Source organism: Pleurodeles waltl, chromosome 1_2, assembly GCF_031143425.1.
Source record: "Pleurodeles waltl isolate 20211129_DDA chromosome 1_2, aPleWal1.hap1.20221129, whole genome shotgun sequence".
In the NCBI taxonomy this organism is placed as follows: domain Eukaryota; kingdom Metazoa; phylum Chordata; class Amphibia; order Caudata; family Salamandridae; genus Pleurodeles; species Pleurodeles waltl.
Genome location: NC_090437.1, coordinates 503,767,452 through 503,786,858, shown reverse-complemented (window position 1 = coordinate 503,786,858; position 19,407 = coordinate 503,767,452). Strand labels below are relative to the sequence as shown.

The 19,407-nt window shown below is 39.1% G+C and overlaps 1 protein-coding gene across 1 annotated transcript in view; it reads right to left on the bottom strand.

Annotated features, from left to right (window-relative positions):
• Nucleotides 1–13,231: 13,231 nt before the first annotated feature.
• TACR3 (tachykinin receptor 3) overlaps nt 13,232–19,407 on the bottom strand; it is a 1,184,508-nt gene continuing 1,178,332 nt past the window's right edge. The window contains exon 5 of the mRNA XM_069241463.1: nt 13,232–17,430. Coding sequence (XP_069097564.1) covers nt 17,115–17,430 — 316 coding nt within the window. The 3' untranslated portion in view covers nt 13,232–17,114. The remainder of the gene's footprint in view (nt 17,431–19,407) is intronic.

The following is a 19,407-nucleotide window of genomic DNA, read 5'->3' as shown; positions in this document are numbered from 1 at the left end:
TTTCAGTGAGTGGGGATGTCCACTATTGGCATGTAATATAGAATTACAAGCCGTGGGCTTTCGATATATGGATGTGTTTAAATGATTGTTTTCTACTTGTAGTAGGACATCCAAAAAAGAGATGGTATCTCTATTGTAGATGGCATCTAGATAAATGTTGAATTGATTATTATTTAATACATTTATGTATTCCAACAGCAGTTGTTCTGTGCCATCCCAGATAATAAACAGATCATCGATATATCGCACCCACAATATCACTCTATCCATATAGATGTTATTGCTTTCTGACCATGCCACCTCCTTCTCCCACCAGCCCATATATAGATTGGCATAGGTGGGAGCAAAGGATGCTCCCATAGCTGTCCCTTGTTTTTGTAAGAAACTTTCATTATCAAAGAGGAACAGGTTATGTGTCAGGCAGAATTGTAGCATCGATAGGAGCATATTGGTATGTTCCAAAAATTCAATGGATCGTGTTTGTAAAAAATACCTACATGCCTGTAATCCATATTGATGTTTAATGGATGTATATAGTGATGCTACATCCATGGTGACCAATAAATAGTCTTTATGCCATGGGATGTCATGTATCTTGGCCAGAAAATCATTGGTGTCACGCAAGTATGAAGGTAATTCTGTGACAAAGGTGCATAAAAACAGGTCCAAATATCGTGAGGTATTCTCAAGTAGTGATTGATTCATACTAACTATTGGTCTACCTGGAGGATGGGTTTTGTTCTTATGAATTTTAGGTAGGAAGTAAATACAAGGAATTTTAGGATGATCAATTTTCAAATACATAAACTCATCATAATCCATCAATTGCTTTGTATACCATTCATTTAACATATCATGATATGTCCCTTGGTATTGAGATAGGGGGCTGATCTTCAACTTCTCATAATGCTCTCTATTCATCAATTGCCGATATGCTTCCTTAGTGTAATCAGTTGTGTCCATGACAACAATGTTGCTACCCTTATCTGAGGGCTTGATGATGATAGAAGAGTTCAACCTCAGTGTGTTTAGATCATGCCAATCTTGTTGATTAAAATTAGGTCTCGTCTTTCTCGATATCTTTAAAGTGTTCTTATTGCGAAATTTGTCAATATCGTTGATCACTAGCTCATGAAATATATCTATCATGTTACCACTGGGTAGTGGAGGATTAAATCTACTCAACAATTTTAGATTACTTTTTTCATAGAGGTTAGTTGTAAATCCCATCTGATTAAGCATATCAGTGCTCTTGTTTATATCATCATGTATAGAACATCTAGCTTCATCGCTGTCACGATCCAACTCATTGATGGCTATCAATTCTGAGCTTTCAGAAATGTTGAATCCAGAGAGTCCAGCCCTCTGGTTGATGTTGTCTGTCATTCGATTTATATCTTTATTTGAAAAGTGTTTGATGAGACGTAGTTTACGAACAAATTTGTACAGTTCAATACGGGTATTAACATAATCCCATTGTACATTGGGGCAGAAGCTTAATCCTAAATCAAGCATGTGAAGCTGATTGTCTGTCAAGGTGCTGTGGGAAATATTTACCACCGTGCTCAAGTCATTCAATTTATTGACTGATCCAGGATTAGGTTCTAATTTGATAGTTGATTTCTTCTTCTTCTTGCCCCTCCTCGTCTTCCGCTTCCTCGGCCACGCCTGCGATTTTGCCCAGGAGGTGGCGTGATCATTTGCATAAGGCGCATTTCCCCCTGAAAATCCAGCTTATTGCGCGGTATCTCATCAGCAGAAGACTCTACTTCTGAACTGTCATCTGCAGATGTCTGCTGTACAGCACATTCAGCCCCGATCTGGGACATATCTTTGGTTCTTACAGTGTCATATTTTCGAGCAAATGTGTAGATTCTTCCATGTTCGTAATCTATCTTGTCTCTGTTGAATTTATGTGCTTTACGTGATTTGATTTCATCTTCCTTGTGTTTAATCCGTTCTTCCATTTTTGCTAATTGAATAGAAATTTCTTGTTGGTTAGGCATCTTTTCTAATTCTTTTGTAAGTTGTTCAATTTTAGTGATTTGTTCCTCCATGCGTCTCTTGGCTTGAGTTATTAAGGTTCCCATAAGTTTAGTTGAGCAATCTGTTGTTTGCATTCGCCATTCCTCCAATAAATCAGAGTCCATGTCTCCTAAGGTGGGTAGAATTAGAATACGTAGACCTCTAGGAATTCTACCACTCTCAATGTATTTAGTTAATGAGGTCATTTCCCACCATTTTTTGAGTTCCGAAATGCGTGCTTTTTCTAGTTGATGTATGATGTTTGAGGTAGTTTGTATTTGAACCCCCATGGGTCCACTGCTGGTTTTCGAGTTGTCAAACAACTCAGCTGCTGCTTGTTCCCACAATTTTCTCCGTTCAGCCATTTCACATAGAGTTTAACAATGTCTCGTAGTTTATTTAAATCTCCAATTTGTAACTTTTAACGAAGAAAACAAAAAAACAAAAAAAGTTAAAAGGTAACGGACCAAAATTCTGTAAACCGGGACTCTGTGTGAGTATATACCTATCAGTACTGATTACCGTGTAGCTTGTAAATAATGTCAGATTCTAAGTTAGTCTGCTTTTGTAGGACAGGAAAGCCGTATATCAGAAGGCAAAGTAAATTCTTCCCTGCCGTTGATTTTTCATTTGTTATCCGGGCCGTGTGCCAATTGGTGATGTAGACGATAAAACGCTAATATCAGACTTACAAGACTGCTCAGAGGACCGCGTTCATTATCCCACGGGCGTTCTCCAACCCCCCCGGGGAACCATAGCACTCCTACCGTGTCAGTCCGGCTGCGTTTTCGTTCGGTTGTCAGAGGCACGGTGCTGCGTGAGCTGCAATATTCGAATTTCTCCAGTGATACAAACACGCGCACTCAACCGGCGTGCCAGCCGTTTCGCGTACCGGAGACCACGTTTAAATTATTTCTTCAACAGATGGACTGATAGCCATCTGACGGCTGCACCGATCCCATCACGTATCTCCCAAGTGTCGAAGTCAATTGATTCCAAAGCGCTCGTATTTAGTTGATAAATTTATTTATTTAGCTTATATAGGTAATTCAGAGTCCCGAATGAGATGTCTGTCAACGCGTTTCGGCAAAACGCCTTCTACTGGACAATTTGGCTAATCAGCCAGCATCATTTACATATAGCTATTACGTCCTACATTTATTTCTATAACACTGTGATGTACTACAAACGCGGCGGCCATTTTGAAGTGTGTAATTATAATTATTATAGATACAACAATTAATAGAGGAATAAACCTTCATTGATGCCAATATTTACAGATAACATCAAAGTTAAAATTGGACAGTCATAAGGAATAAATATTGAATAATAAATATATTAGGAAAAAGGACAATTGCTTCCAATAATTCATAATGTTTGATCATATAAAAACACTAATTAAATAACAAGAACAATAATAGTATAAATATAAACGAAGAAACGGTAATATCAATTTTTTCAATTTTACAATGTTTGAATTATCATTCGTTATATATATATATATAATTATTTATAATTAATTAGTATCTTATATTAAAATCATGTTTAGGTAGTGACAATAGTTATGTTTTAATACCATAGTTTTTATCGGATGCCCGTATAATCAAATCTAGTTCCTCACTGTCCTTATCTGTATACTAGGTAATTCCATACACAAACATATAAATATGTTGTATTAAAATGAGGCCTTGGCGTAAAGTGTAATGTGCTGAAAAACTAAACTAATAATAAGTGCAAAAGAGCATATAAAGTGCATAGAAGTGTTACAAAAACTCCAATTAAAAACAGTCAGATCTATTGATCTTTTGGTCCATGTTATAATCTAGATGTGCATATATACCTCTATATATGATATTTAATATTCTTCAGTCGCCAAGTTATAGAAGAATAAAATGGAATCAAACATCATCATCAATGGTACAGTACAAATCTGTATACGAACTAATTCCATCTATGTTTCATCAGTTTGTGATATAAATTCAAACTAGGAAAAGTTATTAAATCATGTCTATTTTACAGATTACATCATGGCACGATCATTTAAGTAGATAAGATCTTATCACCCATCTTCCTAAAAAGGAAATATAGATAACATACTACCAAATTAGCACTACTATTTTTAGGAATTGAAACACAGGGGGAGTCTCCATCTAAAAAGCAATGAACAGTGTGTTTTCATCTAAGATGGACATAGAGCTCAGCATCAAGATTGTGCCCCAATGGGGACTCAGATCCCAATAATAAAATCATCTTGGATTCCATTTGTCTGAGCTCGATATATATATATATATTTTAATTCCATGCCATCTAGTAGACTTTCTGCCCTCCTGGGGAGTGGATCGGGGGATATTGCCCAATCTGCCCACAGGTGGGCAGGACAACTTTGGCCCCACCCTCTTATTTTGAAAAAAAATATTCACTGGTCTCTGGTGGGCTTTCTACCCCCTTGGGGGCAGATGGGCTTTCCAAAAATAGGCTGATCTGCCCCCAAGGGGGAAAACCAATTTGCGATCGGGCAGCAAAAATGCTTGCAGAGGCATGAAAGGAAGGGAAAGGCCTTTCCTTTCCTTTCATGCCTCTGCTGGCCCCCTCCTCCTGAGCGGAAGAGAAATGCTAAGCATTTCTCTTCCGCAGTCGAGATGGAAGATGACCTCTGATGAGGGCAGCACGCTCTTGTGTCATCAGACGCAACTGGGGGGGGTCAGGGGTGGAAGGGGAAGTGATTTCCCTTCCAGCCCTGACCTGGGGGGGCGGCCCTCGGGGGGAGTGCTAGTCCTTCCCCCGAGGGCCCGTAATCGGACGGAATGGTTACGTCCGTGGCACCCGAGAGGCGCAGCCACTGACTTAATCATTCCGTCCGTGGCCCTCAAAGGGTTAATATTTCCTCTACTTTTGCAATATCCTTCATTAATTGCACAATCTACGCTTTCTCCTTCCTCATCCAATTTACATATATACTTTTCCCCTCAGCCATGCCTTGTAGGTATCCCAAACTATATGTATAGGTGCTGATAGGATGTTCCAAGAAAAGAACTCATATGTGCTATCCATGTTTGAACTATCCCAGGCTGCAGGAAAATCCTCCTGTTAACCGTCCACTGCTCAATCTTATACTGGTTCCTGAGCTAGATTTTTAGCAGCTTCACACTATGGTCTGACAGGTGAATGTAAAAGTATTCTATCCCAGCTACCTTTCCCAATTCCCTATTATCTATAAACAAATAACCTAATCTGGAGTAGTGACCATAATTTTTACTATGATAGGTATAGTCCTTACGCTTCCCTCTGACCTTGCGCCAAACATCACAAAAGTTTTTTGCCATATCCAACAAGTATTTCCTCATTTTATAGGAACTACACTGTACCCGATTTGAGGACCTGTCCAGGTTATTGTTCAGTAGGATATTAGAATCCCGACCCAAGACAATAGGAGTCCCAAAGTCCACTAGAGTTGTAAACACTTGGGCCAGGGGATTAACATTGTCAGTGTTTGGGCCATAATAGCTCACTAATGTCTAGAGGATCTGCTGTATCTTTATCTCTGCAATTATTCACCTATCTCCCTCATCCACTCTATGTTGAATTAACTCCATATCCAATTTTGCCCTAAATATTATTACTACACCTTTTGAAAAGTGCGGCTGATCTGTTGCTAACACTTTTTCAACTTTGCTTTAAAAAGAGATCCCTACACTCTTGTCTTAAGAGATGGGTTTCCTGAAGCATGACAATTTGGGCCTCAATCTCTTTTATATATTGTAGGATAAGATGCTGCCATTTTTCCACCCTCAAGCCACTGACAGTCCAGCATAGGATAGGAAGGACCTGGGACCTAGCTGGATCTTCACTCCCCTTATCTGACAACATACCGAAGGGCAAGCTGAATATGTTCACCTGGTGCTTTGCTAATGCTTCCTTTATGATACATTGAGGACTTTCCTTTTTTTTCCTTTTTCCCCTATGCTCCCCACCATGTGTGCTCCCTCCCATGTGAACCCTCCCATCTCCCAAAATAGGCATAGCTTATACATGATTTAAGCTCATCCTGCGTGGAAGTGTCAGCTACTGCAACAGTACTTCTCCATTTCCCTCAATTGATATACTCCACATTTAACTGGAATCTCCCTTTTCTTGACATCCATAATTAAATTATCAATCTTTTCTGGGTCTGAAAAGTTATGCAATTTGTTCTGCCACATGACCTTCAGGATCACAGGAAATCTAAGTTGGACAGTGATGCCCAGCTTCCTCTGCTTCTCAATTCTACTACCTAGTTCCCACTGCCTATCTGCTGTCTCCCTAGAGATATCTGACCTAGTCTTGAAAGTAAAGTAACCCCTATTGATGGCAGGGACTTCACCTTCACAGAGTAAGTCAGATAGTTGAACAAGATTTCCTGTGTTTTTTCCTTCCTGGATTTAATTTAAAGGGGTCCCTGTGAACCTGTTAAATCTCTGAATTGAGATTAAATCTTTGAATTGAGATTGACTAGGGTGGCATCCAACTTTCCAACAAACAGATCACTAAAGCTTTAATGTCTCCCCCCTTTGTGTCCTCTGTCAGCCCCATAATTTTGACGTTATTCCTCCTTGCATTATTCTCTAATCTTTCAATCTTCCCAGACAGAATCTTTTCTTTTTTCTACAGACATGACACCTCTTGAGAGTTCTCTCAGAATGATAGATGAAGGTCCTGAATTTTACGCTCAAAATCTTGCCTCTGCTGGGCTAGGCTCTCAATCTCCCCTTTTAGACAAGAACAAGTCCCCTGAATCTCCCATTGGTTGGCCACAGAAATGGAGAAGGACTCCTTAATTTCTTGAGCTAAGTGATCCAGCCTGTGTTGGACTGCTTCCCATCCCTTGGGGCTACCCCCCACAGTGTTAACATTCTCGTGCTTAGCAGCCTGATCTGCCATTGTCACACAAATGTTCTCTCCCACTGCCCCAACAATAGCCAGATCCTCCATTACCAATCAAGAAACTTTGCTCTGCAGCGGGATTGCAGGATGCACTATGGAAGCTGTTTGAGAAGTTATAGGGGTTTCATCATCTAGGCCCCGGCCCCTTAAGGAGCTAACCTTGTGCACCCGGCCATCTTGTTGAAATATAGCTTTCCCACCCCTTTCACCGGACCTCTTCAAGTCAGCCTTCACCTTAAAGTAAGATCTCAGGGACTAAGTCATTTTAGAGGTAACAGCAACTCTGGACTTCTGTCTCTCATCCTATCCGGATGGTATCGCTGTAGCCATTGACTGCTTTTGGTTTGTTTGATAGGCAGGTACTGGCCTGCAATTTACCCTGTTTCAGAGGTACGCTAGTAGGTGACCGAGGGGTAATTTCCTTATTTTCAAGTTTACCCTCACCCAGTACCCAAGATGATTTCTTGGACCTTAGCGTGTATTGGTTGTCGGGCTCAAGTGGAGGGACCTCTGCCTTCTTCTTGGTCTTAAAGCAAGATTGTCTGCAAGATCTTTGACTGCTTTGTCCATACAGAGAGGAATTAGACCAATTACCTTGGACCCTGGTGTTCTTAACTGTACTAAGACCGTCACTCAAACCTCCATCAACATCCTTGGAGGCATAGTGCCATGCAGGATTATGTAGCTTCATTCTCCCAAACACCTCCTTTACCTGCATCCACAGAGTTCCAACGTGGTTCTGCTGGTAATTTATTTGCCGCTGAAGCCAAGTCCACCTACATCGCAGCCTCGCAGGATGGGCTGAGCAATGCGGAGCTACCAGAGCATGCCAGAGCAGTATACTCTGCTCCTCCATAGAATTCGCCACAGTCCGGCCACCCGCAGTCACCACTTTGCTACCACCAAGAAGGACTCACCGCCCACAAGGGAGATTCCCCGTGCCACCAACCCCCATACTGTACTGTACTGTGCTAAGGGGAGGAAAGCACCTTGATGGCTGCCTTGGCTAACCACCATGTTCCTGACGTGGAAATTGTCTTGTCAGGAGTGATTTTCCAAGTCTTCACACTTCAAAAAGGGTGGCTTGCAATTGGGTTTGTAATTGTTCCGCAGAATTCTCAATCTAGCCCATCTTTTGTTCCAGTCCTTGGCATTTGGGGGCAGATTTAATACCCCTGAGTGCCTCCTTGCACCACATTAGCGTTTGGATGCAAATGTAGCCCAACAAAGCTAAAATCGCCTGCATTGCTCCACTTTGTAACCCTTTGCCCTACATTATGCCTGAGCCGGGCATAATGTATGCAAAGGGGGCATTCCTCCCTTAGAGGGTCTATAACAATTGTGCATAGAAATCTAAGAGATTTCTTTGCGTCATTTTTTTCGCTGTTTTTAACGCCTGCTCAGAGCAGGTGTTAAAAGGAGGTACCCCATTGTTTACAATGGGCCTCAATGGGCTTTGCTGGATTAGTGTCTACATTTTTCACGCTAATCCTGCAGAGCTCCGAACTAGTGTAAAAAATGTTGACACTAGTTCCCTAAAGTAAATTCAACCATCACATGATTTTCTACAGTCAGTTGTTTATCTCAATAAGCATTCTATACAGAAAGTAATCATTTTTTTCTACTTTATCTCAATGCTGGCAAAGCTAATAATGCAGGCTTTAATTTAATAAACTGTAACTTCAGATGTAATTAAGGTAAACATCCTTTGTGAATGCATGTTTATACGCGCTTTGGCACACTGAAGCCTTAGTTGTTTGCTCTGCCAATGCTTGTTGTTTTACGTTAAAGCAATAAATTAAGGTTGGCTTATTAGACGCCCAGAAGGAGTCCCAGAGGAAAAAAACCAAATTGGGAAAAAAAAAACTCAGATTACAGGAAAAGAGGCAAGAAGAAAAGCTGACAAGAATAAAAGATCAGGAACAACAAAACTGCAGGCAAAAAACAGGATAGGTCCAAAAACACGGGAAGCAGGAGCGAGGAGCACCACCAGGACGGGAGTGCTTGCAACGCAAGGAAAAGAAGATCTTCTGTGCTTATATACTGACAAACAGGAAGTGACATGCAGAAAGAACTAAAGGTATCATCTTGGATTGGGAAAGCCACATACAGGTGAATGGAAAAATTAGCATTGTAGAAAAGGATGGAAGCACAGACACCTGGGAAGTAGAAAATATGTCCACAAGAAGAAAAAAAAAGAAGAAAAGCAAAAGGTAAAAAAGATGTCCAGCAAACAGGTAAAAAAAAATTACAGGGACCACGAGCAAACGCGGCACGTCCCAAAGCCTAAGAGAGGACTCCCGAGCCACCCCGCGGTCGAGAAAACAAGTCGTGGCCCGCTGAAGGACCGGCTGACCGAAACACAGACCGCTGATCCAACCGCAGCCCGCGAGGGGGACACTGTGGGTCCCCGGAGAGTCACAATAGTGCCAGTAGATGCTGACAAAGCTTTCAACCTGATGTGCTGGGACTATTTATTGGTCTGCCTATGGCTCTTTCGTATTCCCCCAGTGTTTATCAATACCATAAAGGATTTATCTAATAACCGCATAGCAATAATCTGGTTGAATATTTGTTTGACACAAAGAGTATTGTTAAACAGAGAGACAAAGCAGGGATGCCCTCTCATGCCTTGGCTACTTGATTTATATAATGATCCTATCCTGGGGAAACTCATATCTGAGGATCTAATTGTCTTGTTTGAAGAGTTAAGGTTAACTAAGAAGGTAGCATTATAGTTGGACAATTTGTTGCTTACACAAAAAGTCCTGAAACAGTAATCCTGAAGTTAGAATAAATAGCAGGACATTTTGGATTAATCTCTGGCTATTTGATAAATAGAGATAAAACAGAGCTGATGCCTCTTTAGGTATTCAACTTTATTCTGACTTGACATCAATTCTTATAGAGATTATAGCCAGGGTAGCCGATGAAGCGAAGAAGTTACTGGTGAAGTGGAATAATCATCCCTTAATGATTTTTGGTAGATCGAGGTCCTGATTACAACCTTGGTGGATGGGATACTCTGTCACAAACGTGACGGATATCCCATCTGCCGTATTACAGATTCAATTATATCCTATGGAACTTGTAAAACAGCAGGCGGGATGTCCATCACGTTTGTGATGGAGTATCCCATCCGTCAAGGTCATAATCAGGCCCATAATCTTGTAAAAATGGGCATTCTGCCGAAGATCATGTTAGTTTTTAATATGATCCCATTGCTGTTCATTTCAAAGGCACTCCATAGGTTGTAATCATGCATAAAAGTTTTGCATGGTCGTTGAAAGCCTCTAGATTCTTGTGGAAGAAATTGAAGGGGAAGATAAAGAAAGGAGGTCAGCAACTATCTGACTTGCAAAATTACTGTTGGGTTTATCAGCTTAAGGCTTTTAGAACTCTTTTTGGCCAACCCGAACTGTTGGACAGGGGAAGTATGCATAAGCCTATGACCTCTACCCTGAGGGTGAGCAGTGGTTTGCTCCATAAATTTAGTTCTAATTTTTTATTTATTTTTTATTAGGCTTAAGTTGTTGAAGGCAGCCATTAGAGTTTGGGTGAATGTCAGGAACAGATGTGGGATTTCTTTCTACAATGAGTTAACACCAGTTTGAGATTCACCTGGAACTCTGGAGTGTCGTTTAGATGTATTGAGCCAGCCTGTGCAGGATGCCATCATCAATTTGTGGGGTGATTTGATTAGCTCTGACAGTCTCGAACTTGGGACTCGTTAAATAAAAATAACCAGTGGGGTAAATCTGTCAAGGTTCAAATACAATCGGATCACTTAATGTTTCTCAGGCACAAAAGACTGTGAAAGGGAAAAGGGGAATCTCTTGAAAGGCCTTCAGGTACCGATCTACCAGAAGGCAGTGGAAAGATGGTACGCCAAATTGTGAACACAAGGGATATGGCGAGACCTGCCGTATATGGATGCTTGTCAGGTGCAGAGCTTCAATTGCTATTGCAAGTGTCTTTAAACATCCTTTATTCTACAGTCAGCCCAGCCTCCTTAAAAAAGAATCACTTGTTTACCCTCAGAGTGTAGACTCCAAAAAGAATGGCAAAGTGGGTGAAAAGCCTGGTACCCAGTTGTAGGAAATGTAGAGAGGCAGCTATGGACGATGTTCACAGTGGGATTCCATTGGATGTTGTGACGTCTTTGTCCTTGGGAGCTACGGCATGTACAGATCAAGGGCCTCATTTAGAGCATGGTGGCTGGCCCACTGGTCCCCCAGTTTCTCCTTATATCCACCATATTTAGAAATCTCCACCAGGCTGGCAAGGATCTCAGTGCCGCTGCAGCAATCTCACTAAAGACACTGAGGTTTTGTTGTGCACGAGCCATGTTCAATGGTTCCACTCAGTGACATTTTTTGTTATTTAATAGCAAACTCACAAAGTGGGAGTTTGATATAGAAAAACAATAGAAATGAATGACCCAGAAGCACTGGGAGTGTTCTCCTAATACATGGAGGTGATTTCTCTTGCATCTTGTTCTTGTCACAGTCAGCACGTCTCTTACCGCTTGTACTTGGATGGATGCCTGCTTTCTTACTGGTTCTGGACTGGCCAAGATAAGGACCACCCCTTCTAGTAGCCATGTTGTTGCCGACTAGAAAAAACACCAAGGAAGACCATACCCTCCAGAAGGAGTCCCAGAGGAAAAACCCAAGCGATGGGAAAAAACCTCTATCACAGGATCTCCTGAAAAAGAGGACAACAAATAAACAATGAACAAAAAGGCAAAGATAGAGGTCAAAACTGGAGGGAAAAACAAAAAGCAAGATTGAGTAGAAAACTGGAAACAGGAGCGAGGATCACCACCAGGGCAGAAGTGTTTGCAATGCAAAGAAAGAAGGAACTGAGGGGCTTATATGCCATTAAACAGGAAGTGACAAAGCAGGAAAACAAAATGACACCATCTTGGATTGGGAAAGGTTACACAGAAAAGAATGGGAAAAAAAGCAAAGTAGAAAAGGAAAGACACAGTGCATGCAGGGAAGATAACCACGACAGAAGAGGACAATATGGAGACTCAGTAAGAAAGAAGACAAGAAGAAAGAAGACAGAGAAGAAAAAAAGGAAAAAGACCTAAGCAGGTAAGTGGGGGAGAAGGTCAGGGATGCTGCTAGTGCCCAATGCGTGAACCAGAGCTCGAAACGAGACTCCTGGACCGCATTGCGGCAGAAAAATGTAGGCCGATCATAAAAGACGGGCCGCAGTGGTTCTAGCGTCCCAAGACGTGGACTGCCGACCTCACGCGGCTGGCAACAGGGATGAAGCAGTAGTGCGCGGCGTCACAGTTCTTGTTAGCCATTACCTAGTGGTCCTGAAATGGAAAAATGTATGTCAAAACAATTGCCCTGAATAGGGCAGCTGTTCTAATGTATCTTCTATGTGATGGATGGGCTGTTGGGCTAAAGTTTCTGCCAGTGAAGCCTTCTGAGGCTCCTCCAGCGGAAACCTGGTTCTCCCCTGACTCTAAGTAGAGTGGGGAAGCTCAGGTTTGGCAGGACATGCATAGATGACTTACTGTGCTGCTCCCACTTGACCAAACTCTAAATGATGCCCCAAGTCAGTGTTGAGTCTTTCAGTAAAGTAAGCAATTAATCCATGCCAACCAGGGATTGCTTTGGACACACCATTTAGAGGTTTTCATTCCAGTGATTTTGTCACATATTTTAAAAGAAGTGTTTCACCACATTTTCAGAAGCTTTCAGTTCTTTTTTTAATGCTATCTTCTGCGTGACATCTATCATCATTATTTATGTTATAGGAGTTGTCATATCTTGCTTTATTTTATGGATGGGTGTCATTTATTAATATCTAAGCAGTCTGCACTCAACATTCTTATTATTTTGAATGTAACAAAGTTTGTTTTTCAAATATATATATTTTTCTTAACTCGATTAACCTGCTTTGATTTTACTATAGGCCCCATTTCATCTGAAGAAAAATGTACTGGATAATCTGGACATATTTCTAATTTCATAACCACATACTCAGTCATTTGGAGGACTCTATGAAACTGCTTTGCTAAGCAGTTTTGGTGAATAATAAATTCCAATCCTTTTCACTTCACTACTGCATGCCAACAGAAACAATAGCAGTATCACACCTGCGCAGTATCACATCTGATTTGTTTAATGCAAAGATACGCGCTAAGAAACCCTTGGGTATTTGTGCACTTTAAAAGTACTGTCTCATTCATTCATTCAACTACTATATCCGAACAGAAACAACAGCAGTATCCACCTGATTTGTTTAATGCAATACACCATTTAAGTGTTCTTCAAATTAGTTTATTCACATTTTAAGATACCTTTAGAGTTATATCTTTAGTTTGATTAATACTGAGAGATAATATCAAAATATGTAAAATTAGGCTGAATTTCCACATGACGGAAATAATAGATGTCTTTCTTTTTCCATATACTTGAACATTTGCTTTCATATCTGTGACAAGACTGGGCAGGCCAGCTGTTGGCTTGACCCAAAGTGAGTTCACCCCAAACATACATCAGCATTTGATTGTGTCACACCAACATTTGTGGCGCATGTCGAAGACATTTGATGGATCCCAAACACAAGCAATGTGGTTGAAATTAAGACCCAGCGAAAACTCATTTCTGCCCGAGAATTCCTATATAATTTTTGGTATTTCACATAACAATTGTTATAGAAAAGGCTTGAGATTATGCCATAATAAAACTTAGGGTATTTCAGATTTCGTTCGGTTGCCAATTGTATTATGGAAGCACAGGACTAAATCAAACAAATTGGGGCAAGGGAGTGTCCTTTGCGACACCCGTTTTTGCTTTTTTTGCATTAAATACATACTTGAGTTCGAAATGGACTTGAGGATGTATTTTGCACAAAAAATGGGAAAAACGTTAAATGACCACCATTTCACATAAGAAAGTGTAATTGAGTGATTTATTTGGTATTTTTGCATAATTTGCAAACAGGAAATTACACAAATTATGTCCATACGTAGTTGAACTCTTTTACCAAATTCTGATTATTATTTAGAAATATAGTTACACGCATTAGATGGGGCAAAGCTTTCAACTCTATCTTTTTGATATGGCTACAGTGGGTTGGTTTGGGATTTTGTTTCTTTACTCAGTAATGCATCATAATCTGCGGACGCTGAAACCCCCAGATTACACCCACACACTTCCCCTCAGTGTTGGGGTGTCCTGGGTCTCAACCTTACCACACGTGCATTGGAACATTCATATGAAGACCCTGGGATCTCTTTGGAAATATCAAAACATCATTATGCATTAATATCCACATAGCACCTGGGAGTTCCACAGGGCATCCTCTTGTGACCCCATTTTGGAACTGATTGATCTCATGTGCATTCTGGAAACTTGATGAAGTATTTAACATTGAAATAAAATCCACCGAAAAAATATTTTCTACTCATGCTTTCAGGCTCTCCTGTCATCTCACACATTAAAGCTTAGTTCATTTGTATTAAGCCTCTTCGAATCTCATCAACATTGTTTTTTTCCTGCTAAATTGTTGAGTTGCTTAAGGGAAATTCACCTAACAATGCAACCTCACCTTGCAAAATTTGCTAACTTATTTTAAATCATTGGCTCTGGAGCAGACTTTAGAACTGTAGTTCCATCATTCGCCTTATGTAACTGAAACAGCCCAACTCTAGTTCCACTATCCTGCTCAACTAACCCCTCATCTTCAAGCCTTACACTGGCTTCCTGGCTCATGTTCAAGAAAATAACCATTTTAAAATGCTTTGTCTGACTCCTAAAGCAATTCAGAGGACAGGCTGAACATTTTCAGAAGTCCATCTTCAGGTTTGCACCTAATGGAACTTTGTGATCATCCATAGTTAACTTGCTAGAACCACTATGTATAAAAAATGCTGGCTGCTGAGGATATGCCTTATATGTACTTGCACCGAAAAGATGGAACAAGCTTCCCACTCAGCTAGAACAGAAGTTAACTTTACTTCATTTAAAAATAATTTTAAAACATAACAGCATCTCTTTGAGGTTGTGTCCTTAGTGTCTTTTTGTACTCCTTCAGGTCTCAGACCAGGGCTCTCTTCTTTGGGTAACAGGTAAGACTATATAACATAACATAACATAACATAACATAACATAACCAAACAGAACAGAACAGAAATAACATAGCAAAACAGAGCAGAAAGAACATAACAGAAGAGAAAGAACATAACCGAACAGAATATAAACAGAACAGAAATAACATAACATAAATAGCATAATATAACAGAAATAACATAACATAAATAGCATAACATAACAGAAATAACAGAACCAACGAGAAGTAACAGAACAGAAAAGAAATACCATACCAGAACAGAACAGAAATAACATAACAGAAGAGAACATAAATAACATATCATACTATAAATAACATAACATAACATAAATAACATAACAGAACAGATCGGAACAGAAATAACAGAGCAGAACAGAAATAACACAGCAGAATGGAACAGAAATAACAGAACATAACATAACAGAAATAACATAACAGAAATAACATAAAACAGAACAAAACAGAAATAAAATAACATAAATAACACAACAGAGCATAACATAAATAACATATCAAAACATAAACAACATAACATACCATAAATAACATAACAGAACAGAACATAAACAGCATAAAATACCATAACTTACAGAGCATAAATGGCATAACATAACAGAACATAACTAACATAACAAGACATAAATAACAGAACAGAACATAAATAACATAACAGAACAAAATATATATAATATTACTGCCAGAACAGAACATAAATAAAAAGGAACGAACATAACATAAATAACATAACATGAATAACATAGCATAGCATAAATAACATAACATAAATAGGATAACAGAACGGAACATAAATAACAGAACAGAATGGAACATAAATAACATAACAGAAATACCATAACAGAAATAACATAGCATACCATAAAACGCATAACAGAACACAAATAACAGAACAGAACATAAATAAGATAACAGAGCAAACCATAAATAGCACAAAACATAAAAAACAGAAAAGAGCATAAATAACATAACATAAATAACATAACATAATCCTAAAAAACACTTCATCTCAACAGCTGAACTCCCTTCCCCCTTGCTTGTTCCTCATTGAATTAACATATGCCTCTAAGATGCAATGTCTTCTTTTTGCTTGTTAGAGCTACAATGCCCTATAGTGATGTTTGCATTATTTAAATATTTCTAACAAATAATAAAAATAGATAAGTAGATGTATAGAAAATTGGTCCTGTTATATGAAAAGTACGACTTGGAACATAATGTTTAATATATAGGTAACCACTTAGGCATTTGATTATCTTCTTTACATGCTCTCCTTGCTGCGTTTTGAACTTTAAATTTCAATAGTAGAATAGCCCAGAATGACATCAAATATATTTTCCTATAGCATGACATGTACCTTAATGCTAAGGAATAACACCAGAGAGACAACACTTTTTGAAAATTCCTGCATTTAGCCACAAATCACAAAAATAGTAAGCAGAACTAATACAAGCATTAAACACTGTCATATGATGTCCTTGGCTGTAATTATGATACATGTTTACATGGTTGTTTTCTGATGGGGAGTAGAAACATATAGACCAGTTATTACGAAGTGCGGTAAACATTTTATTGATGATGGCAACAGGATCTAGAGATCCTAGAAGTGATCACCAAACACTGTAACATAGCATATCATCATTCTGAACTGTATTATGAATATCCTGTCATTATGTGCTTTACTTTATCTTTGGAATGTACAAAATCAACAAGTAAGATGCATGCACATAGTAGTATATGTGTCACTCAAAAAAACATTTGTAGATGCAAGCTGCTGTTCTTTCACAATCTGCTTGCTCATCAATGATATTTAAGAGATTTTTACACAAAAGTAAATCACTAGCATTTGCCAAATAATAATTGTAAAAAACAGTTTTTTGCAACCCTTGCTTAGGTAGGGTCAGTTTAACATCTGGTATTAACAACAAAGTTGTAAATGGCTGAATTCAGTAATGCACTACTTTTTTTAAATGTCAAACATTTCTGATTTTGATTATCATTCTTCTTTTATTGTTTAAAATATGTATTTTCTATCAAAATTCTGAGAGAAAGGTTTAGGAATATTCATCTACAGAAGTGTAAGGAGAGCTGATAAAACTCGAGGCAGTTGAAGCAGATTTAGAATTGTTGGGTGAGCAGCCATTGATGGTTGAAACTCCCATAGCACTTCTCTTCTTATGGCTGGATTTTGGATTCTCTCCGTCATTTGGGTCAAACACTACAGTCATGCTAGACTCCATTCTAGACACTGTGTACAAGCTGCTCTGTCTGGTGGGGTGAAACCTGGTAGACTTGAGCTCCAGTTCATCATAACTGGACACTTCAATAAATGGACACCAGCGGAAAGCTCTCTTGAAACCGGCCCGGAATCTGAAAATAAAGAAATATAACGCAGTCAGGCTGTTTGCTCTCAAAACAGTGATCAATTTAAAAATGAGGAAAAGTTTTGCAAGTACAGAAAACTCTACATTTCTAAATTAGTAAGTCGGGATAGAATGTGTCCATTGTGCCTTTTGATCTGGCAACCACGATACTGCCATCTGCACCCAGAAGTAATAATGCATTTGCACTTTCGATGTGCTGTTTTGCTAGATTTCATATTTCACTTTTATTGTTACAATTCTTCAGAAAATTAAATTCTGAAAGGATTCTGTCAAAATATTGGTCTTTAATAGACACTCGCAAGGGTATTTGTTGCATATGTTCCAGAGATTTTGCTAAAACCATCAACCGAATGAGTACTAGAATATAGGATGACAAATCCAAGCTACAGTTACCTTTTAGAATTTTCAATGAATGAAGTTATGTTATATTTAACTTTGATACGAACTAGATGGTCCAATAGATTTCTCATGAAACATACCCTTAGTATACACAAAAGCAATGTTTACTATGTTTAAGTATTACTACGAAATGTGATTTTTTTTAGGATAATTTGATCTCCTTTTCATTTGAGAGTGTTGTGGTGCGCTCCCAATGGTTTAAAAAAAATATGAAAATGTTATTTCTGGGCATTTGACTGGATTTGTAAAGATTTGAGGGGCACTTCGAACTTAAACAAAAGAACTGCTGTTTATGAGAATTGTGATTCTTGGCAAAATTCCACACCACATCTAAATATCGCTTGGGAGAATACTGTACTTAGGGAAAGTGATGTTCATGGATTGGGGGTCTGTTACAATTCATGTAACCCAGTTCCCAGGCAGTAATCACACTTTTGAAATTAACAACACCTAAAGTTTTGGCAAGAACGTATTCCTCTGTTACCGGGATCACAAGTTGATCTCCTTTACATTGCCATAGAACGGTGCGCAAAATCTAGAAATGAGTATTACTGAACCAACTTCCACAAGTGAACTCATAATTCCGGGCATTTTACAGAAGTCAATCCAGTAATGACTTGGAGGCTTTGCATTTGGCAAAAATGCACAGATACCATATCCAAGATGTCAGGTATGACAAAAACACACCACTTGTATTTGAGATTACCCCACTCATAAGGGGAGGGGAGTTTAAGGATTTTAGTGCATACCATTTTCTTTATTGGGTGTTTAAAGATTTTAGTGTATACAATTTTCTTTATTAGAAATAGAATAAATGCTGACTCTGCACATTTCTTTAAAAAAATAATGAGATGCACACAATCCTAAAACCTCATGTAATCTTCCTTTTCGAGGAAGGCAAGTGAAGTGAGAGGTTACACTAATTATGTTAGACAGATATCAAATTAACATGCTTGTGCTAATCACAGTGGTATCTCTTTCTAGATTGAATGCACATTGTTTTGGATCTTTTACCCTGCATGTCAGAAGTCACATCAGTGAAACCAGTGCACATAATACATGTTCTCTATAAACATCAAAGAGCTGCAGACAGAAATTAACAAATCTTCTCTAGATTTAGGTAGAGCAATGTGTGAGGCAAAGAGAGATAATCCATAATATATAATAGGATGGAAGTGGGGATGTTATATATGGAGGGAGGGGAAAGAAAAAAGCAAAGAGTAAAAAAACTTTATATCCAATTCTGTACCCCCAAACACCATCAGACACTGCCTGCACCAACCAAGGATATGACTCACTAGCATGAATGCCCCATCCAAAACCCTACCTACTGATTCCAAATTGCTCTCTCCCATCACTCACCCACACCTACCCCCAGGAGAATCGTCACACCAGCCCACACAACCAGTAGCACAGTGGTAAATAGCAGCTTCTGTTTCAGGAGCATACGGCCAACACTGCAACCAAAGATTGATAGCTATTCTCACATTTTAAACTTTAAAGTCCTCTAATTATCATAACTGCAACATCAAAGGCCATTATGTAAATATCATAGATGTATATA